Below are 22,674 nucleotides of genomic sequence, written 5' to 3'. Positions count from 1 at the left end.
CCTTCCGGTGCCCCGGCTTCCCTCGGAGCCTCCCCCGGCCCTTCAGGATGGGCCGCGGGCTGCAGGGCCCGCTCCGGGCCCCTGAGGCCGCGCTCGGAGGGAGCCGCTTCCCTGCAAGCCTGCGGGCTGCAGCTGGCGGTCTCTTCCCGCCCTCGCCGCGGGGAGGAGGAGCAGTGCCTGCAGGGCTTGGTCGGGATCTGCCTGGTAGCGGGGCAGCAGCCCTCCCCACACGCAGAGCTCGTGGTTTGGACTGTGTCAGGAGCGGTGTGTTCAGGTACCTGGCAGGCGGGACAAAACCCGTCACATGAAGCACAGATGCGGCGAATGAAGCCGTCGCCTGCACGTTCTCACCCACAAAATTGTCTGGGAATTCAGTTCAGGTTGCCTGTAGTAACTGAATAGTCTTGAATTTTCCGTTGCTGTTGCTCAGAGGTCTTCTGAGCCGCAAGGCGTGCCCAGCCGGGTTGAGTTCCGTTTCATTCTGTTTCCCTCTGCTTGGGATGTGAGAACTGAAGAATAAATGAACGGAAAACGAAAAATTACTGCTGGAGGAAAAGGGTCAGAAGCAGTAGTGAGGGTTTGGAGGGATTTACGTGTTTGTAACAGTGGCTCTGAGGGGTGGTTTCACTGTGAATGTGGATTAGAAGGCTGGTCTCCTCTGTATGCTGCTGACAGAGAAACGTCATCTCCAAGAAATTAATTACTCTCAACGGCTGGATCTGGGCTGTTAAAAGGCTGAGAAGTTACAGTATGGAGATAGTCTAGTGTTAACGATTTTGTGATGTGCAGCAGCCAGACTGTTTTTGGAGTTTGCCGAGTAGCCCGTTTTAGTGGCACATTGATCAATAAACTTCTATTTCAGATCCCGATAGCAGCTCTGTCCTGATGCCTTCAGTGCTTTCTGTGTCTGAAGGAATAAAAATAGGGGGACTAGGGAAAAAAAAAAGAGTAAATAGTTTTATGTAAAGGGAATATTAAGGCAAATTTACTAGTAAACACCTTTCTTATTTCTCATCTTCCAGCTAGGTTGAAAGTGCCCCCTCCCCCCCCTTTTTTCCTCCCTGTAACTCTGAATACACAACTTAAGAAAGTGGATTCAAAGCTGTTGATGGAGAACATCAGTTACTCCAAGAGGAATGTCACTGTAGCATTGAGGTGTTTTTGTAAAGTTTAGGGGCTGTTCCTGCATATTCAGTTCTGTTGTTTAGACCTTAACTGAGAGGTCTCTTTTGTTCCTCAGGTAGTGGCTCTAATCCTTTCCAGCATTTGGAGAAGAGTGCTGTGCTGCAGGAGGTATGAATAATCATAGTATAATACTGTTTAACTCTTTTTTTTTCTTCAGGAAGTGTTAGCACCTTAAGGAAGTTTTACAGTGCAGCTCTTGGGAAATGTAGTGGCTCTAATCCTTTCCAGCATTTGGAGAAGAGTGCTGTGCTGCAGGAGGTATGAATAATCATAGTATAATACTGTTTAACTCTTTTTTTTTTTCTTCAGGAAGTGTTAGCACCTTAAGGTTTTACAGTGCAACTCTGGGAAATGTGAATGGCTAAATGCATACAGTTAGTTTAAAATCACAGGGTATGTAAATTAAGTGCACGTGAAGTTACTCTATGAGGGGTTTATGTATGGTAATTAGATTACATGTGGCTTCTGCCTTCCGTGTGGACATGCAGGATCTCAGCGTGCTCTTTCTGAAGAGGTGGTCTGCCTGTTTTCCTGTGTTCCTTCAACGTACTGTGTAATGAGTCTTCCTGCTTCTCTTTATATACTCCAGGAATGACTGCAAGTGGTGAGGTGAACGTGTGGTGAAATAATGGAGAACTTTGAAGGGTACAAAGAGCTTTAGGTCAGAACTTAATAGTTTCAATTTTGTGTTCTTACAGACCAGTGCTGAGTAGTGTTTGGGCTACAGATGCTATGGAAGGAATTGAGTTGTTATTGCTTTTATTTTAAAGTAGTTTTGCTAGTCTCAGATGGTAAACCGACTCATTGTCCTCTGTTCAGAGTGCCGCCCATCCAGCAAACTAAACGTGCATGAGCTGAATGACAGGAGTATACTTGCTGGGACACATTTTTAGAATGAAAGAAGTTATAAGCTACTTGCTTGAAAACAAATTGCTTTACTTTTTATGGTGAGAGAGAAATTATTGGTGGGTTACACTGTAATACAGTATTTATGCCGTGTTTGTAGGCACGTATCTTTAATGAGACCCCTATAAATCCACGAAGATGCCTGCACATCCTTACCAAGATCCTTTACTTGCTGAACCAGGTAACCGTTACAATTTCTTCCCAGCCAGAATGAATATTCCTGAGGCTAATTTCTGATAACTTTCATTGTGAAAGAAGTTTTATACCTCTTCCTGTCAGATTTGGGAGGTAGCTTTTAAGGAGATCAGAAATGGAGTGTCTATGCTGTAGTATTATGTCCTCCCTTCTGACTTTGTCACTAAGGTGAGCGAGATACGTGTCACTGAAGCTTTTAAGACTTTTTTTCTGAGTGCCCAGTGGGAGCTGCTGGTTGGTCTGTGATCACCGCAGCACCGTGCAATGAAAGAGCCACTTGTGTTTGCCTAGCTAAAGCAGGAATAAGTGAGGTGAGGTAAGAACATAGGCCAGGAAGTGATGAAGTGGAAGGTGTCTTTTTGTTTGGGGAGAATCACAGAATCATGGAATCATTAAGGTTGGAAAAGACCTCCAAGATCATCGAGTCCAACCGTCGACCCAACACCCCCATGCCCACTAAACCATGTCCCTCAGCGCCTCATCTACCCGTCTTTTAAATACCTCCAGGGATGGTGACTCCACCACTCCCCTGGGCAGCCTGTTCCAATGTTTAACCACTCTTTCAGTAAAGAAATTTTTCCTGATATCCAATCTAAACCTCCCCTGGCGCAACTTGAGGCCATTTCCTCTCGTCCTATCGCCAGTTACTTGGGAGAAGAGACCGACCCCCCCCTCGCTACAGCCTCCTTTCAGGTGGTTGTAGAGAGCGATGAGGTCTCCCCTCAGCCTCCTTTTCTCCAGGCTGAACAACCCCAGCTCCCTCAGCCGCTCCTCATCAGACTTGTTCTCCAGACCCCTCACCAGCCTCGTTGCCCTTCTCTGGACACGCTCCAGCACCTCGACGTCCTTCTTGTAGTGAGGGGCCCAAAACTGAACGCAGTATTCGAGGTGCGGCCTCACCAGTGCCGAGTACAGGGGCACGATCACTTCCCTGCTCCTGCTGGCCACACTGTTTCTGATACAGGCCAGGATGCCGTTGGCCTTCTTGGCCGCCTGGGCACACTGCCGGCTCATGTTCAGCCGGCTGTCGACCAGCACCCCCAGGTCCTTTTCCGCCAGGCAGATTTCCAGCCACTCTTCCCCAAGCCTGGAGCGCTGCATGGGGTTGTTGTGGCCGAAGTGCAGGACCCGGCACTTGGCCTTGTTGAATCTCATACAGTTGGCCTGGGCCCATCGATCCAGCCTGTCCAGGTCCCTCTGCAGAGCCTTCCTACCCTCGAGCAGACCAACACTCCCGCCCAACTTGGTGTCGTCTGCAAACTGACTGAGGGTGCACTCGATCCCCTCATCCAGATCATTGATAAAGATATTGAACAGAACTGGCCCCAATACTGAGCCCTGGGGAACACCGCTCGTGACCGGCCGCCAACTGGATTGAACTCCATTCACCAAGTTGATAGCGTGATAAGGAAGGAGATTTTCTGTAGGTATCCACATAAATCAGGTTTCCTGCATGTCAGGCAGTACTTAACATAGAGTTACGATCAGTTAGGAGGGACCTATGCTATTCAGTCTTAATTGGCACAAGTCATCTTTTAAGTAAATCCCTTTTAAGCAAGGGAGTCCTTCCGGTTAACAAGCGTGACACAAAACCAACTGCTGACACACTAGTGTCAAAAGAGGGAACACAGGCTACTTGTCAAACTATTCCACCGCCGTACCACTGTGGATGGCATTTATATTGAAACCAAGTAGACAATAGTGGTAAACTTGGCATGTACTCCCCAGGGAACAGAAGGTGAGGCAGGGACTGCTGCTAACGCATGAAAAAGTCTCAAAGAAAAGATTCTTGGTGTGTGGGTAGGTATTGTAAGTGGGGGCTGAAAGGTGGAGGCAGCTGAAAAATGACAGTGTTTTTTCTCTCGCTTCTTGTACGCTATTATCAGGGTGAACACTTAGGAACCACTGAAGCCACAGAAGCTTTTTTTGCAATGACCAGATTATTTCAATCCAATGATGTAAGTACCTAGTGTTTACCACTTGCTGTCTCCCTGGTTTTGTCTGGATTTGCAGTAATTACAAAACAGTTGGATGTTGGGATGTGGGAGGAGAGTGAGGCAAGTACTTTGCAGAACAAGCTCTGCACCCAAAGTACTTGCTGAAGGCAATTTGTGGTTTGGAAACAAATGACTGAATAACAGCAGACGGTTACTTCTGCAGGTTGGTTTTGGTGGTGGGGTTTTTTTCTGAGTTGAATTACTGTTGTAAAGAATGTGAATAATGACAGAAAGCCTTAATATACAAATCGGTATAATTTTATGACTGTTTCTTACACTTGCAAATAATCCCCATCTGATTAACTCAAAACAGAATTTAAAAGTTGCCTGTAGATCAAATACTGCTATTCCCTAGAACAACTTGCTCTATTCATGAATCAGCCTGGAGTCTAGGGATGAGAACATCCTAAAAATGCTGGATTAAACTTTGGACTTTGCCCGATGTAAAGTCCTTCTCTGATCTCTTTTGCAGAGGGTGTAAGAACTCAGGGGAGTATGCTTCATGTGGTGGGTCTCACTGATTTCTGTTAAGAACGAACCGGCACTTCAGGTTCTTAGAGATTTGGCTGAGGAAGGTTGCATGTGGAACTGTTTAAAAATGGAATGAAAATTTTGGAAGTACAGAGTGTTTGGGACCTTTCTCATATCCACGTTTTAGAAAGTAGGGTTTTTTAATGTAAATATGTCATTTGCTTTCAAAGAATTAAAGTGTCGGTGCTCTTCGCATGTTTCTATTTTTATTTTACAATAACAGATCAGAGGAAGTAGTTTTTAAAGCTTTTAACTGATAACATTTCTTTCATAATTAACATGTGGATTATCTTCTTTTTTAGTCTTATCATTTTACAAGATATATATCTCTTACTCTTCGCCTGGTTTATTTGATAACAGGGAATAAGGCTGTTATCCAGTTATCAAACATGGTTTTACGTGTGTGCTTATGACTTCGTATAGATGTGGGGAAGAGAGTGTTCTGTTTAGAAGTTTTTATTTAACTTTTAAAGTTAAATATAATATTTAACTTTTAAGTTTATTTAACTTCTAAAACTTCTAGGAAGTGTTAATTCATAATTGCCCCTGGGTTTAATGGTTTTCTGCAATATACTTTCACAGCAAACCCTTAGAAGAATGTGTTACCTTACTATCAAAGAGATGGCCAGTATTTCTGAGGACGTCATCATTGTCACAAGCAGGTAGCAGAACCTACAGAAAACACAGTTTCAGAGCTCTGAAACAAGTAGCTGCATCTTAATGTGTTTGCTTTAGCTGCTATGGTTTTCTCTAATTATGCTTTATAAAGGATAGAGCAAGGGAAAACAAATTGTTCCATGATACAAAGTATGTGTCACCATATGAAATGTTAATTTCTTCCTACTGTGTTATTAGGCTTTTCTAAAAAAAACAAGAGGCTTGCCTGCAGTTTATCAATCAGTTGCTACTTTGTTTTCTTGTTTGTTTTTAAATTATTGGTGCTTGATGGTTTGGTGAAAACCTAGGCTGTGACTTCTGTTTCCCTTTGCTGTCAGAGCAGTTAGGGAAAAGCAGAGCAAGGCTCAGTTCAGTCCGCCAACTGAACTATCAAATTTTTTGACTGCAGAATAGACATTACAGTTGTTGCGAGAGCAAAAATTGGATCTGGGGCATGTGCTAAGCGATTGTTTTATTTTATATATTTTTTAAAGCTGTTCAGCAAACTAAACTTCGCTGTTACCTAAACCAAAATTGCGTGTGGTAGAAAGAACAACAACACTAAGAAGGAGAATGGCGAGCTAAATAAACCAGGCCTCTGGCAAAGCAGTATTATGGACTATGCATTTTGTAATGTTCTGTATTTCCACAGAATCTGATATTGATAATTTTCAAATAGCTAATTATTAAGAAGTTGTTTCTAGCCAATACTAGACCTTAGCGGTTATGTGGTAACAGCTGGAAGAACAGCTAAACGAGATGAGGTGAATGTCACAAAAGGACCAAGACATCGCGATATTAAAGAAGTGTTAACAGGGTGTCTTTGATTATTTTAGTTTGACCAAAGACATGACAGGGAAGGAAGATGTATACCGAGGCCCGGCCATCAGAGCGCTCTGCAGGATCACTGATGTAAGTACAAATCACATCACTGTTGGGGGAGAGATGATGAGTGTATTTAAAATAGAAAAACTGCTGGCTTGCAGGGTGTGTTCTTACAGTAGTACTGGAACTGCTGCTTTAGGGAGGGCTGCTCTGAAGCCCTCTGCAGATGGGAGGAACTCTGTAGAGCTGTAGCACTGTAAACATGGAGTTTGAAGGCAGGAGCTTTGGAGCTCTAGTTTCTGATCTGAGATGGCTTTGTTGTAGACTTTGATCGTGTCAATGAAACTTCAGGACTGGGCAGCTGATACTCATGTCTCCCTTGCAGAAGTATGCGTTTTCAGAATTAGTTCAAGGTTTTTTCTGAGGGCCTTTTGAATATGCTGTGCGTATATTTTTGCCTTATACTGCTTCTATGCTATGCCTCCGAAGTATCAACACTTTTCTTTTTCGTAGGGTACGATGTTACAAGCTATCGAGAGATACATGAAGCAAGCCATTGTGGACAAAGTCCCCAGTGTGTCTAGTTCTGCACTGGTGTCTTCCTTAGTAAGTAAAGCAGTAGATTATTGTAACTCTGTGCATTGTGTTGTGGCTGGGAAGGCTGGTCTGCTGCATGCATAGCTCTGCCTGGCCTTTGTTTTGTTCTTTCTTCATCTCCTTTTCCTTTGATATGACTCTTCTTCATCTCCTCACTGGAAAACAAACAAAAAATAGTAGCAATGGAGTTTCCTTTGTCTCAAGCAGACTCTGTCTTCTCAAACTCCTTCCTTAACGTTCTGTCACTTTAGAGTACATCAACTGTAATAACTTTAAGTGCAAAGCGCTCAGTCATCTCTCTATGCAGTTAGTGTAGAACATTAATTTCTCTGGGGAGAGGCCTTGTCTGTTTTGAAAAGTCAAGCACACTGATGACCATGAAAGAGCTTATAAGTTTGTTGAGAGTGAGTAGAAACAACTTGTTCTGTGCTGTGGAAGAACTAATGCTGATGACTGTGAAAGAGCGCATGAGTTCTGTAACAGGAACTAAAAGCAGTCTGCTTTGTGTTCTGCAAAAAACCAAATCCATGAAATCGCTGCCCTGATAAGACTGCAAATCAAGATTATTTTTGTTCATACGTAGTAGGAGGGCTAGATGTAGAAGTTCACTTTGTTTTTTCTCTCCCTTGTTTAGGAGAAAAGGCTGGAAAAGATCTTGCTAGGTCAATATTTTTATTAAAGAGGAGCATACAAGTGAAAGCATGGTAGTCTGAGACTGAGATGTAAGAAAAACAGTGGTTTATAGGTGCATAGGATAAAGAGACTGGCTGCATTGGTAAATCAAGGAGGCAGAGCAGGAGGTAAGAGGTCCAGCTGATGAGGTGGAGTAGAGCCTGTGTTAGGACCCTGAGGCTGCAAACAAAGCTGTATTAATACTGACAACCTGCTGGACTAATCGTAGGCAGGCGAATCGTCCTGGTATTGTCTTCTGTCCCGTTTGAACATAAACAGAAACTTTCCAAGTTACTTTTCTTTTTATTGAAGCAAGTGCATCCTTACAAAGTACATATTTGGGAATTATTCTTTGTTACCTGTAGTATGCACCGAAGCCCTGGATTGTCTTAAAGTCTTTAAACTTAAAAGCTGAAAACAAGGCTCATGGTCCTTCACTGTGCTTCTCATGTTAGTTTGCCTGCAGTCTCAATTTGTGGCTTCTTCCAGCATATGATGAAGATCAGTTATGACGTAGTCAAACGGTGGATCAACGAAGCTCAAGAAGCAGCTTCTAGCGACAACGTCATGGTGCAGGTATGTTTGAGGGTGATTGCCTCAGGAAGCTCTAAACACACTACAGGGTTTTAATGGTGTTCTGTGAGTTCTTAAGGTAATCTTAGGAAAAGTAACTGGTTTTCCTTTTTCCCTTATTCTTTTAAAAACAAGAATTGTGACTTGAGGGAAACGACTTGACTGTTTCAAACAATCATGAGTTCTTCCATGATCCCAGTGCAAGATTCTTAATTAAGAGTTGGCTCTTTAGTGCAGTCCTCTGCCCTTTCCCTGCTAACCTTCTGATAGCTGGGATGCCACTGACTGTTTCACAGTAATTGTTGCAGAAGGGCTTTGAATCTGAGTTTTCAAAAAGCTCAAGAAATTAATCTCTCTGCCTCCCAGCACACCAGCATCTCTTGTCTTGGCCTTCAGAAAACTTGCCAGTTGCTGCAAGACCACGGAGGTTAGCCCGAATATCAGTAAGATACCCGTCTTAGCAAAAATCTTTGCACAAATATTCCAAACGGGTGTGAAAATGAAAGTATTCTGTATGTTCAGTCAGTGTTACAGACCGAACGATCAGAAACAAATCTGTAAAATCGGCTTTGTTCTTGCCCAGTTAGCAGCTTCATTAAGCCTTACTGTGAATCAGTCTTACGGCAAAAAAACCCCACCAAAGCAACCTGGCAAGCAACTAGAAATGTTCCTTTGTGCTTTCACCATAAATGCCTCGAGGATTTTTGTAGGTCAGCTGTGATTTAAAGGCCTTGGGTTATCCTGGATGTTGAGTGTACTAGAAATGCATCTCTTGTCTTGGCCTTCAGAAAACTTGCCAGTTGCTGCAAGACCACGGAGGTTAGCCCGAATATCAGTAAGATACCCGTCTTAGCAAAAATCTTTGCACAAATATTCCAAACGGGTGTGAAAATGAAAGTATTCTGTATGTTCAGTCAGTGTTACAGACCGAACGATCAGAAACAAATCTGTAAAATCGGCTTTGTTCTTGCCCAGTTAGCAGCTTCATTAAGCCTTACTGTGAATCAGTGTCTTACGGCAAAAAAACCCCACCAAAGCAACCTGGCAAGCAACTAGAAATGTTCCTTTGTGCTTTCACCATAAATGCCTCAAGGATTTTTGTAAGGTCAGCTGTGATTTAAAGGCCTTGGGTTATCCTGGATGTTGAGTGTACTAGAAATGCAAATGTTACTGTGCAGTATAATTTAGTAAGGTGAAGCCTTTGAAGTTCTGACATTTAATGGGGAGAAGTTAGTAAACTAACTTCATGGCTCTTTTGATCTTCAGAAATATGTTGAGGCTGTCTTACGGTGGACAGGAAGGGGAAGGAAATACTGCAGATCTTTGTAACTTGTCAGGAAACTCAGATCGTTTGAGGTTAGAAGGTATTTCTGCTAGGAAACAGCAATTATTAGCCCTTTTTTATGTCTTACAGTCTGGCTTTTTCAACTGCAGTGTGTATTCAATACCTGCACATCTGTTTCTGATTTCCTAGTACCATGCTTTGGGGCTGCTCTATCACCTTAGAAAAAACGATCGCCTTGCAGTTTCCAAGATGTTGAATAAGTTCACTAAATCTGGACTGAAATCCCAGTTTGCATACTGCATGCTGATCCGAATTGCAAGCAAACTCTTGAAGGAATCTGAAGAGGGGTAAGTAAGAGGCAAACTCTAATTACAAAACTAATTAGAGTTTGACGTAAACGGTAGCTAGGAAATTTGCATTTTTAAAAGTTTGTGGAAATCTACACACAGACGGAGAGAACTGTAGTGTTAAAATGCAGGTAAAAGCAGAATGCTAGACTGAACTGAGTGGTGGTGTGTGTGGCAGTTGTCTGGTGGGGTGTGGATTTTTGTTTTGGCACTATACCACCAAAACTTAGCTGAGAGTAGGATTAAAACTGCAGAATAATCTCTGAAGAGCTTTTGTACTTTGTCTAGTTAGATACATTTCAAATGCAGTAAGGATCTACCTACGTTGTGGGGATATAAATAAAAGGATCTCTCCTGATCTTGCACTAGCAGAGGATGGTATAGTTACCTGAGAAATTCACCTCCTGATTAAATTCTTTTATCAGTGGAAATTTTTGTTAGTGGTGTGCAGTACATGATTAATATTAAAGTATGTATTTCTGGAGTGCAGCATTTCTAGCTTGAAGAAGGTAACGTGAAGATGAATGGAGTAACAGTAAACAGAAAGTTTAGGGCTCAAGTATGAGTTCAGAAGTATGGCGGTGTAGGAAACATGAAAGCGCGTTAGCTGTGCTTTCTGTCAAGTTCTCAGAAATGTGGTATTAGTGGTTGTACGTAATTCAGCATCGTGCTGTGAAATGCCTTCTGTTTGTAGCCATGAAAGTCCACTGTTTGACTTCATTGAGAGCTGCCTGCGGAATAAGCATGAAATGGTTATTTACGAAGCTGCTTCTGCAATTATCCATCTCCCAAACTGCACAGCCAGGGAGCTGGCGCCTGCTGTTTCAGGTTGGTCATAGAGTCCTTTGTAGCAGTGATGTGGCTGAAAGAGGTTGGTAAAGCACGTCAGAGACAATACAGCATAACGAAAATACTGGACTCAAAACCTGAATTTTCTGATTGTCCCCAAGTTAGAGGGCTTTTGGATGAGAAGCAGCCTGGTCCCTTTTTCCCATTTCATCCAAAGCATTTTTGGGCCCCTCAGTACAAGAAGGACGTCGAGGTGTTAGAGCGTGTCCAGAGAAGGGCAACGAGGCTGGTGAGGGGTCTGGAGCACAAGTCTGATGAGGAGCGGCTGAGGGAACTGGGGTTGTTTAGCCTGGAGAAAAGGAGGCTGAGGGGAGACCTCATCGCTCTCTACAACCACCTGAAAGGAGGTTGTAGCGAGGTGGGGGTCGGTCTCTTCTCCCAAGTAACTGGCGAAAGGACGAGAGGAAACGGCCTCAAGTTGCGCCAGGGGAGGTTTAGATTGGATGTGAGGAAAAACTTCTTTACTGAAAGAGTGGTTAAACATTGGAACAGGCTGCCCAGGGGAGTGGTGGAGTCACCATCCCTGGAGGTATTTAAAAGACGGGTAGATGAGGCGCTGAGGGACATGGTTTAGTGGGCATGGGGGTGTTGGGTTGATGGTTGGACTCGATGATCTTGGAGGTCTTTTCCAACCTTAATGATTCTATGATTCTATGGGCACGAGGGGTGGCACAGGGCGATGCTTGCCTTTTTCCAGCTGCAGGAAGTTGGGGTGAGAGGGAAGGTAGGGGAGAACTTAATAGCACGGATGTGCCACAGACAACTACACAAACCACCTGTTATTGATACAAGATGAAAAACAGGAGGTTATTTTTAACTTGCTTGTGAAGCTAGTGATAAATTATGAATAGAGCTGCATGAACATTTAGCAGCATGTAGTTGAATGTGGATACGTTAGACTTTCCTCTCTACTCTTTTTCAAAGAAAGAGACCGTACCTGATTTTCTGCCGTGGCGAATTCTGACTAAACTATTTGCAGCGCTCAATATCAAAGGGCTGGCACGAGGCCATTTCCCTTTCCTCATCCAGTATGGTCATGAGGGCTCTCGCCTTCTGCTCCCTGGACCTTACTGATGCCTAGAGTTGCAGTACTGGGAGCTGGTTTTTCTTAAACAGTCTCTACTCTGTAACATTTTGTTGTGAGTTTTTCCTCTTGATTTGGTTTTTTTTTTTTTTATGTTATTTTCAGTGCTGCAGCTCTTCTGTAGTTCTCCCAAACCTGTCTTGAGATATGCAGCTGTACGGACCCTTAATAAAGTGAGTGCTTCCAAAACCTTTTAAACAAGCATAAAGCTCTGAGCATCAAAGGAAGCCAGACTTCAGTGCCTAATGGTGTGTTACCTAAAGTAGAGCAACTGCTCTTGTGATTGCTGTGTTTGGTAGTACTCCATGTTGGAGAATTGGCTTTTCCATGCCAAATCTCCTGGTGTGACAGAAATCTTTTCTGCACTCAGCTATGTTTGCTCATTTCTGGACCATGGGGCTATAACAAGCTGTAGTTGGATAGCTTGTGAGCTTTCAGCTGTAAGGAAGCAGAGTCCTGGATATTTAATACTGCAAAAAGTGCGAATAGGATGTGTGTGAAGGAAGTAACATTGTGATTTCAAAGCTGCACACCGCAACAGCAGCAGTTTGTGACTGTCAAACCCATGAGCTATAACTTAGAGGAATTAATTTGAAATGCTGAAACAAAAGAACCAGCAGTCATATGATGTAGGTTTTGTTGCAATCCTTGTGGAACAGAGCAGTGCTTGAAAAAAATACGGGCTTTAATCCTTGCTCCGTTGAAAGCTTTGAACTGTAGGACGTTGTTGCTCCCATATAATTTGGAATTGCATTCTTCACAGGTGGCCATGAAGCATCCATCTGCAGTCACTGCCTGCAACCTGGACCTGGAAAACCTCATCACTGACTCCAACCGCAGTATTGCTACCCTCGCCATCACCACCCTGCTGAAGACAGGGAGTGAGAGCAGTGTAGACAGGCTCATGAAACAGATCTCTTCCTTCGTGTCAGAAATATCAGATGAGTTTAAGGTGTGGCATTGGAGGCCTCTGCTCTTTCCAGCTGCAGGTTTTTCTCCCATTCTTGTTTTTACGAAGCTTTTCCCATTTGTTAATCCTTCAGTGACTTAGTCTGATAGAGCAAAGCCAGCCTGAAATTCAGAAGGTGTAGTCCTCTGTTTTCCAACTTAAAAATACTGTGTCGTTTCCTCCTACCACTCCAAGAAAGGATAAATGTCGTTTAGTGGATTCCTGGCTCCTGTGCAGTACCCTGCAAAACCTTGTACTGCTTTCTGGTTGCCTCTTTGGAGACGAAGAGGGATTTTAACTGTTCTGATTGAGTCTCTATCACTTCAGTCTGATACGTAGTTAGGAAATAGTGTGAATTGTAAATTTCTACCTAATTTGTCACGTTTAGTCACTATGAACTCCGGTAATAACTTGGTTAAGGATGGTCATTCACTTGTACCTGTCCCTTGTACACCATGGAGTTGCCCTGAGGAGCACAGCATGTCTCTACAAAGTCATTGTCCGCTAGCGTACAGTGGTCTTAAGTTCTTGTTTTCGTGAGAAAAGGAAATAAGTATTAGACAAGTTTAAAATTGCAAAGAGTTTTAGTGACAAAATGTAACTAGTTGGAATTAGGTCAGGATCATCACTGGGCAGAGGAAGCGAGGGGAAGCCTTTGAATTAATGTAGTCCAGCCTAAATTACAGTCCCTCTAGCAGAGCCAGGTCTTGCAGCATGCTAGCGTAAGGTTGTTAACGCGCTTATGCTGAGAGTCCACCACCTGATTTTTATCCTTCTTGTACGTGAATTTAATTTATCAAGGTGACAACTTGAGATAGTGAGAAGCCTGTATTTTCCATAGACAAATAAATGCACGTGACTAACGTCCTTCTCCGTTGTTTTGCAGGTAGTGGTAGTACAGGCTATCAGTGCTTTGTGCCAGAAATACCCCCGGAAACACAGCGTCATGATGACCTTCCTCTCCAATATGCTCAGGGATGATGTATGTTTGAAACTTTCTTTCTGTAGCTATTGGCAGATAGCTCTGACAGATAACACGAAGGGTCTCTTCTGTCTTATGTCAGTGGGTACAAGCAACGATGGGGCCTGACTGATTACCAAGACCTTGTTTATCTCGTAGGTCAGACCTGTCTGAAATGTGCTTATGAATTAGAGCTGGTACATCAAAAACTGATCTGAAGAGATGTTCGGATGATGTGCCTTTATGGGTCAGGGGGGACTGGGAAGACCCTGTTAGGTTATCCAGCACGCCTTCTCTTTTCTTTTTATATACAAATGCTTGTTTTTCTCAGTGGAAAGAAGTAATTGAAGCATGAGGGGAACAGAGTAGCACTGTGGTCTGAGCTCTGCCTGCCGGGTCAGTGTCCTTCATTTTCCTTTCCCAGGGTGGCTTTGAGTACAAGCGAGCCATCGTGGACTGTATAATCAGCATCATTGAGGAGAATCCTGAGAGTAAGGAATCGGGCTTGGCTCACCTCTGCGAGTTCATTGAAGACTGCGAACATACTGTCCTAGCTACAAAGATCCTGCACCTGCTGGGGAAAGAGGGGCCGAGGACTCCATCCCCGTCCAAGTACATCCGCTTCATATTCAACAGGGTGGTGCTGGAGAACGAGGCTGTGAGGGCTGGTAAGTTCCGCTCAAACGCTCGATGGTTTCATATCTGAGCCCTGCTTGAAATCTCGGGGCTGAACGTGGGTTTCGGTGTGGGAGGCAATGGTTACTCCACAGGCACTGCGAAGAGCTATAGCTCTTACCTGCATCAGCTGTGAAGGTGATTTTATCCTGCAAGGTGTTTAAACTCCTCATATCATCTTAGCATCAGCACTTGGTCCTCCTGCTTTGCAGAACGTAAGCAATATGTTAGCTTCTAGTCCCTTCTTTGAATGTCTCCCAAAAGTTGAGAGGCAATACGTGAGGAGGGGATGCTGCTACTTCCCTAAGAAGCATAACTCTCTGCTATAGGCTATCATCTTTTTATATGGAAATCTCCCCTCCACGAGATAAGGATTCCTCCTTAGAAGCACGTTGCAGGCCGATACTTCCTTCCTGCGAAGCCTGGAAATATTTCCATGAAAATACAGAAATAGTTTAGTCTTTCCATAACACTGAAAGGTTTGTAGTGTGGAAGTGAAAACTTGTGTAAATTGGAAATTCAGGACAACGGTACACACAGTGCTTTGAATCTGGCTGTGAGAATGTGTTTGCGTATAACTTGAGCACCTCTGACATCTCCCTTTTTTTCTCCTCTAGCCGCTGTAAGTGCGCTAGCGAAGTTTGGTGCCCAGAATGAGAATCTTCTTCCGAGCATCTTGGTGCTTTTGCAGAGGTGAGTGGGTATGGCTGTGCTGCGCATGTGCTGAGCTTGTTGGTGACACTGGGTGGTCTGGCTCCACAGAAGAAGCAAGGTCAGACCAGGTCAGAACTTGCACTGGGGTTGTCACAGCATACCAGTAGAGGAGTCGGGAGATGGCTGTCTTCCATCATTCCTTCCTGGCCGGAGGGACCATAGCACTGCTGGAGATAAGCAAATGAAAGATGTGGTTAGTCATGAAAACATCTGATAATGATCTGGTCTGAGAATGTTCCTCAGTGGGTAATAAATCTACAGTGGTTTAGTATGCTTTTTGCATCCTTTGAAGCAAGGAAATACATTTCCATGTTACTCATAAATAACTTTTGTTTACAGTTGAGTAGTGATCTTAGGTGGTCCCATTTCACAGGTTCCTGTCTCTTGTTAAGACCATTCAGGCTCCTTAAATTGTCTGTACCATAAATGTCACGTTCTTCATTTGTATAGCACTGTAGAGTAAACCAATGCCGTGTCTGACTTCTGTGGTGAGAGGAATAATGCAAATTATGAAGTGCTTCAGGCAGAAGGCAACCTCGGTGTAGGCGCAAGTGAATTACAACTGCAAGAAGTGACTTGAGCAATGCGGGGAGGGAGGGCAGCTGCCAGGAGGGAGAGAGAATCTCTCTTTATAAACCACCTGCTATAATTGAAAAACTAGGTGAATACTTGAGCACGCAGCCATTTTTTCAGTCTGAAATAGAAAGCAGCTCTAACATGTTTATTCTTGTAATCTATCTATTTATTTCTGCTTTTGTTCTATTGTGAAAGAATGCTGTAAAAAAAGTGCAACCACATGGTGCCCATAGAATTATTAGCCATAAAATGCAGGTGTATATTTTATAATCTAGCAAGTATGCATGGTGTTAACAATTCACATTCACATCTCCTTTAATCTTAGTTTTCTGATGCGATACTTGCATATAAACTTCAAGTTAAACTTCAGTTACCATGTTGTATGAACACTTTTTTTGCATAATATGAAGATCTATTGAGGGCGCTCAGACTGTCATTGCGGTATCAAGTCCAATCTTGTCAGTGCCATTTTTAGCTCGGCTCTCATGATGTCCTGAGCTGGCTGACTGCTGTCCTCTTGTTCCCCAAAACAGGTGCATGATGGACAGTGATGACGAAGTTCGGGACAGAGCAACGTTCTACTTGAATGTACTGCAACAGAGACAGATAGCACTGAATGCTGCCTATATTTTTAACGGTCAGTGATAGAAAGGAAAGAAGTCTGAGCTGTTATTTCACATTCCGTATTATGGGTGGGCTTTGGTGCTGTAAGAATAGTTTTCTGTAACGTAACTTGGGTCAGAATAACTAGGAAGGACAGAGCTGTGTGTTTTTGCTGGTCCTAGCACTTTCCTGTTGAAGTACTTGTGCTAACTGAGAATGGCAGGTTTAGCAAAATATGGGAAGGATTGTCTAGGAAATGGAGCAGGAGCATGGGTTGGGCTTTTTTTGTCATTGCCTCGTCCTTCACTTTGGACGATTTTCTTAATCCTTGCTCCATCTTCTCCATTACAAAATGAGGATGACATATTTTGTTGCCAGAATTGGTTATAAAAATGCTTTATGGTCTGCAGTTGAAAGTTCATGCAAGTAGAGCATTTAACATATTTAAGACTCTTGCAAGAGGACTTATTCTTGAGTGAACTGGTTAGACTGCAGTGCCCTCTGGAATGGCAACTTTCTGTGTCATCTTCAGAGCAGTTTTTTTATTCTATCCAGTATCTTGAAGTACTTAGCGTGTGTGTTTACTGAGAAAGTGGAAGTGCTTTAACCAGCTTTTTATTAGCCAAAGTCCAAACTGTATCTATCTAGCTGTAAACTCTAGATTCCTCACAAGAGTTTTTCTCTGCGGCCTGAACCAATGGACAGGCTACAGAGAAGAGCTCTTTAAATAATCTTCCTTGTTTATATCTCAAGAGGGAGGTAACTGAGACACAGATAAGTTTTGCAGACGCTGGCATCTTACCGCTTTTGGCGCAGTGGGCAATCCAAAATTTGCGCCGTTCATTTGTGAACCCTATATCGTAGTGCCTGTAGGCCTCTGACAGTTCCCGCTATTAAAACTGAATTTTTCTGCCTGTGCTTCTACTTTGCAGGGTTGACCGTCTCTGTTCCTGGGATGGAGAAAGCCCTGCACCAATATACACTGGAGCCTTCTGATAAACCTTTTGATATGAAAACAGTTCCACTGGCTACTGCACCAATCTTTGAACAGAAAGCAGGTAACACTCGGGCTTCATTCAAATAGGCTGTAGGCAAGGCTATAAAAGCATTCAGGTTGCCGTAATGATACTTGATGTCTGTAAACTGGCTGCTGTCCTAGTAGGGTCAGGCCAAGAGCGGAGGTGGCTCAGCTGAATGCCGTACAGGTTACAGTGTCACTGGCTTTGCAGAAGCAAGCCTGCCTGATCTTCACAGATAAAGGAAGACAGCGCTTCTTCCGAAGGAATATGGGTTGGCAAGACTGTCGTTACTCGGTCTGCTAATCTTGTTATCAGAGAGGAGTTTGTACCTCATAAGAATTTCTTAGTCCATAGATGTTTGAAAAAAGTACGTTCCAGGAGCACTTAGTCACTTCACTGGCTTTCTTCCACGTTCTTGCACAATTCTTGCATTTTGACTTTGCGCAACTTTTTTGAGAAAAGGTTTGGGGGTTTTTTTTTTCCCCTTCTCTTCCTTCTTCCAGCTTTTTTGCTGGCTATTCTGGACTAAAGCGTGGCGGCTTCATCATTACTCAAACATCTCTCCTCTTCTCTCCTTACAATCCAACATTGCCTAGCAGAAAAGCTATTTCAGTGTGTGAAGAACCAGGCTGGTAATGGTTTGCAGCAGAATGTGTGAAACACTACAGGTTAAGGAAGTTTTTAGTGGAGATACAACAGCATTTAAAACTCCTGCATGGTATAGTTGACAGCACAATGTCTTTGCTTTTTTCTTCACAGAGATTGCCCTAGTGACCAGCAAGCCTGAGAAAGTTGCACCTTCACGTCAGGATATATTCCAAGGTATGAGAGAAGATCAGCGGGTCTCCAGCGCTTGAAGTGTTGGGAGGATTGCCGCAGGTCAGACGGGAGCAATGAACGAGCCTGTCACTAAGTGTCTGTCATCTTCTTTTCCTTTCTGTGCAGAACAACTGGCAGCCATTCCAGAGTTTAAGAGCTTGGGTCCGTTATTCAAGTCTTCGGAACCAGTGCAGCTCACAGAAGCAGAAACGGAGTATTTTGTTCGTTGTATTAAACACGTGTTCACAAATCACATCGTTTTCCAGGTAAGAGAAGTTACGTGCTTTTGTCAGGGTGCAACAGGAGTTGGGCCTTAATGATGCCTGTAGCATAAACAGTGTTGTCGCTGTGCCCTGGAGAGGACAGCTTCTCTCTTAAGGGAGTTGCAAGGCAGAGTTAAGAGGGTGTGTGCTGCTTGCCTCGACGATGAAAAAGGGATGGGGGTTATGATCCCGTCTGTTAAAGAATTCTAGTGAAATTGAAGAGAAAAGCTGTTCAGTGAGAACGACAGGCTTGATCAAAGATGCGGGATGTCTGGGGTATTGTAGCTGATTTGGGGAAAAATTCTTGTTTAGAAACGTTTCTTCTATGTTCAAGTCCTTTTTGATTTATTCTTCTGCAGTTTGACTGCACGAACACATTAAATGATCAGCTGTTGGAGAGAGTCACTGTGCAGATGGAGCCGTCGGACGCTTACGACGTGATCTGTTGCATCCCAGCACCCAGCCTGGCTTACAACCAGCCGGGCATGTGTTACACCCTTGTCCAGATTCCCCAGGATGACCCCACGGCAGGTACCCATTGGGAGGGAGTAGTTCTGCGCGACAGAGCCCTCAAATGAAGTTTTTGGAGAACAGATAATAAAATGTTTAGGGTGTGGGATTTGGCAAGTGCATACGGAGATTCTAGTGCTGTTTTTCTCGTGTGTCACACGTGCTGGTTTTTACGTAGAACCTGCGTTTGTGCAAAATAGTATACACAAACACTTTTTACAAAACAGTATACACACTTTTTAACTAGTCAGTGGTATTGGATGATTAAAAGTGGGATGTTTAAGAGGACTGGAGAGCATGTAGGTAATACAGGAAAATGAATTTATTATCTTGAGTCAAGGAAAGGAGCACCTTTGGAAACGGATGTTTGGTAGTAGTCAGAAACAGAATCAGTAAAAGGAAAATACAAGTAGGAAAAAAAAAAGATTGGTAGTTTGGGCCTCTACATATCTGGCTAATGCAATTTTTCTTCTTTAGAGAATTAGAAATGACTATGAAATTTAGGAATGACAGATTTTCTTGGGCATAAAATTTCTCTTCCTTGCTTTTATTATTCACGCTTAAAAGAAACTCCATTGGCTTTGCAGTTGGTTTAGCATGACTCAGCTCATCAGTGGGATAGATTTCTTGGTTATCGCTTTAATAGCAGAGGAGATTAGAAGGAGTCTGAATTCCTTGAACTGTGATTTTTGGATCATAATCCACTTGTCAGAAACCCTTGCAGAGTTTCTCCTGGTAGCTAATGCTGACTGGATCGCACTGCAGCACTCTGCAGTGGGCCTGTGCTTGTTACACTACAGCCCTGGCATACTCCTCCCCCGAGATCCTCTTTTGGCCTTCATCTTAGAATCTGGGGGGAAAGTTTATGTGAAGTTGAAAAATGCTTTGACTACAACCATGTCGTATCTTCTGGGGCAAAGCTAATGCACGTTCTTTCCACTCCCTTTTTGGGAAGCGAGGGCTCAAGCAGAAGAAACCGCACCACTAACGCATACGGGCTTTTCTTCTCCTCCCCAGTTGCTTGTACTTTCAGCTGCACAATGAAGTTCACTGTTCGAGACTGTGACCCAAATACAGGCGTGCCAGAAGAAGATGGCTATGACGATGAATATGTGGTAAGTTCAGGACTGTTTGTTTGTTTGTTAGTTTGTTTTTCCCTTGTCACTAATTCTGAATACACGTGGCCATCAGGTTGATGGCTTCCTTTCAGATCTGAAGCCAGCAGGAAAGAACGGCAGGCCTGCCTGAAACACCATTTCCAAAATACGGCAGCTCGTAACTTTAGATCCTTCCTCAAAACCTTGCTTCTGCCAATAGCTTAGCTTTAGTGCCCTATGGAGGTGGGATTTGTGGGGACAGATAGGAAGAAAGGAATAACTTCCATTGCCGTTTTTCAGAACTGTGGCCCAATCTTTCTCTCCACCCTAAGCATTTGCACTTCTGTTTATTGTGTTCATGTTATCGATCACTGAAATACAAGTTGGATCTCAGGAAAGCACCTGCCTTTTGGGCTTGGAGGAAGTAAAGGCTCCTTCTGGATTCTGAGAAGGGCATCTCCTCAGATGCCCAGTAAGGGCTAGAAGGGGCTTTGACTCACAAAGCAATTGCCCCATTTTCTGCTCTCCTTTGATCTCACTGGTGTTTCAGTGTAAGTGTTTTTAAACTTTACAGATGACCACCACAAACACTATTTTTCCTCTCTGCTTTTTAGATGCTATTATTATAGGCTTCTGAAATTTAAAACCAGGCATGCCAGAGTTGTCTTGGCAACATGCTGCTGTCTCTCTTTGTCTTTCTTTCCCTTTCTAAGATTAGGATCATTTCTGTAACTGGCAGCTGAAAATCTCCCTTGCTTTTCTGTCAGTTGGAAGATTTGGAGGTGACCGTGTCTGATCATATTCAGAAGGTTTTAAAGCCTAACTTCGCAGCTGCGTGGGAAGAAGTGGGAGATGACTTTGAGAAAGAAGAAACCTTTGCACTTAGTTCAATTAAAACCCTTGATGGTGAGATGATCTCTCCTCGTTTATTGGTGACCCACATAGTAATCCCGATAAATCTGCCGTGCTGGAGATATATTTAGTGTGGTAGGAGGAGAATTTGGTGCCTTCCAATGTGACATTATGTCCCAGCAACAAGGCTTTGTGTTGCAATGTTGGGATTATAGTGAGTGGAAGTTTGGCAGTGCTCTCTTGCTTGAGGCTGGTTGAAGGGAGGGGTGCATTCCTAGGCTGTTAAGACAGCAGAAGGGACACGGCAAGGTGTTGGTTGGGCTGCAGTGAAGATAATGAATGGAAGTGGTTAAGCCACATGGGCGCTTAGAGAATGTTCTTTAATTGCAAGCTAGTTCTCACAGAAAGCTTGGCACCAACCTGGAGGTAATTTTCTTGTTCAATCTCTGAATGCAGAAGCTGTCAATAACATCATCAAGTTTTTGGGCATGCAGCCCTGTGAGAGATCAGATAAAGTGCCAGAGAACAAAAATTCTCACACGCTCTACTTAGCTGGTAAGTATTCGTTCTATTGAACTCGCTGTTTCTGTGTCCCCACACAGTTTTTGTTTGTGGTTTTTTGTTTTTGTTTTTGTTTTTTTACTAAGTGAAGGGAAATGGATTAGGAGATTCTGCTCTTGTTTTGAGAGATTTTTCTCTACAGAAAGCTGAAGTGAACCAGCGAGTTAAACGGAGCTGGTGCTAATTTGGAGCCTGCGGTTGCAGGTGTACTTAGGCTAGGCTCTGTGTCTTTCAGAATGGAGATATTCTACCTATGGGAACAGCAGTGAATCTTTTGAATGAAGAACTTCCAGAGCAGACACCTAACTAAATTCCTTGCCTGAGGTTATCTCAGAAGGGGGTTCCTAGGACCATCTTGTTTTCAAGTTCCTGTCACTAAAGACACATCCTGAATTGGCCTGCAGTACCCCACAACTTCTTGTTTGGTGACTGTGGTCCAGGCATACAGTTTTGGGCAATCCCTGGAAGTGAAGCGCTCTACAAAACTCTATTGCAGTTATTAAAGCAAAACTGCAATGAACATGACAGAAGGGTTGGCTCTCATTTCAGAGGCAGACCTGGTAACTCCCGGTCTGTCTGCGTAGTGATGTTGAAGTGGGACTGGAGATGGCTCGTCCTGCAGTCTTAATTGCCTCCAGGAGCGCCACTTCCAAGCCCTCTAGTAGAAGCATAGGAGGACTATTCCTCCCTTAACAGCAGGGGCACTGAGCCAACAGACTGCCTTCACGGAAGAATTACAATATGTCTTGCCTTCTCAAACTGGAAGTGAGCTTCAGCTACCCATTTTCTGGTTTCTACCTATTTAAATCAGCCTAGTCCTCCAGCAGCACTTGCTGACTCTGTTTAATTAGGACAGTATCTGTTCTCTTCAGCCACGGCCTCAAGAGCTTAGAGGATTTGGGGGTTTTGGCATTTTTTTGTCACTTCCCCTCCTCTCTGCAACTGACCGTAGACTGAATCTGTCTTGCACTCACCAGGTTGTTGGCTCCTGGGTTAGGACTAGATCACTGAGCCTCTCTCACATTAATCTCTCAAATGTTGCTTTGTCCCCAGGTGTATACAGAGGTGGCTGCGACGTGCTGGTAAGGTCCAGGCTTGCGCTAGGAGATGGCGTGACCATGCAGGTGACGGTTAGGAGCAAGGAAGAAACGCCCGTAGATGTCATCCTGGCTTCTGTAGGCTGAGTGTTACAGCGCATCGACTGTGGTGGAAAACCTCCTTTGCAAGCACCGGTTGAGTATTTACTGGATATCAAGCAGCCTGTCTGTCCTTCTGCATGTAGTTTTTATTCCTCAATTTGGTAAATATTTTGTATGATGTTACAGTAGTGGCAGTAGTGGCTGGCTGGTACTGAGCCTTTCCTGTGTCCCTT

At 43.7% G+C, this 22,674-nt stretch overlaps 1 protein-coding gene across 1 annotated transcript; it reads left to right on the top strand.

Moving 5' to 3' along the window:
* The first annotated feature begins 47 nt into the window (after nt 1-47).
* On the top strand, nt 48-22,622 carry COPG2 (coatomer protein complex, subunit gamma 2). Its single transcript, XM_009331020.1, has 24 exons — nt 48-204; nt 1,343-1,443; nt 2,192-2,272; nt 4,173-4,244; nt 5,397-5,476; nt 6,308-6,383; nt 6,810-6,902; nt 8,055-8,141; nt 9,613-9,770; nt 10,465-10,598; nt 11,809-11,876; nt 12,467-12,655; nt 13,539-13,634; nt 14,038-14,281; nt 14,906-14,981; nt 16,112-16,215; nt 17,114-17,239; nt 17,960-18,022; nt 18,146-18,285; nt 18,642-18,813; nt 19,810-19,907; nt 20,657-20,795; nt 21,198-21,296; nt 22,356-22,622. The coding sequence occupies exons 1-24, from the start codon at nt 48-50 to the stop codon at nt 22,484-22,486; spliced, it is 2,784 nt and encodes a 927-aa protein (XP_009329295.1). The 3' UTR covers nt 22,487-22,622.
* The last annotated feature ends 52 nt before the right edge of the window (nt 22,623-22,674 follow it).

Source organism: Pygoscelis adeliae, unplaced genomic scaffold, assembly GCF_000699105.1.
Source record: "Pygoscelis adeliae isolate BGI_AS28 unplaced genomic scaffold, ASM69910v1 Scaffold129, whole genome shotgun sequence".
Classification (NCBI taxonomy): domain Eukaryota; kingdom Metazoa; phylum Chordata; class Aves; order Sphenisciformes; family Spheniscidae; genus Pygoscelis; species Pygoscelis adeliae.
This window is presented reverse-complemented; position numbering and strand designations above follow the sequence as displayed.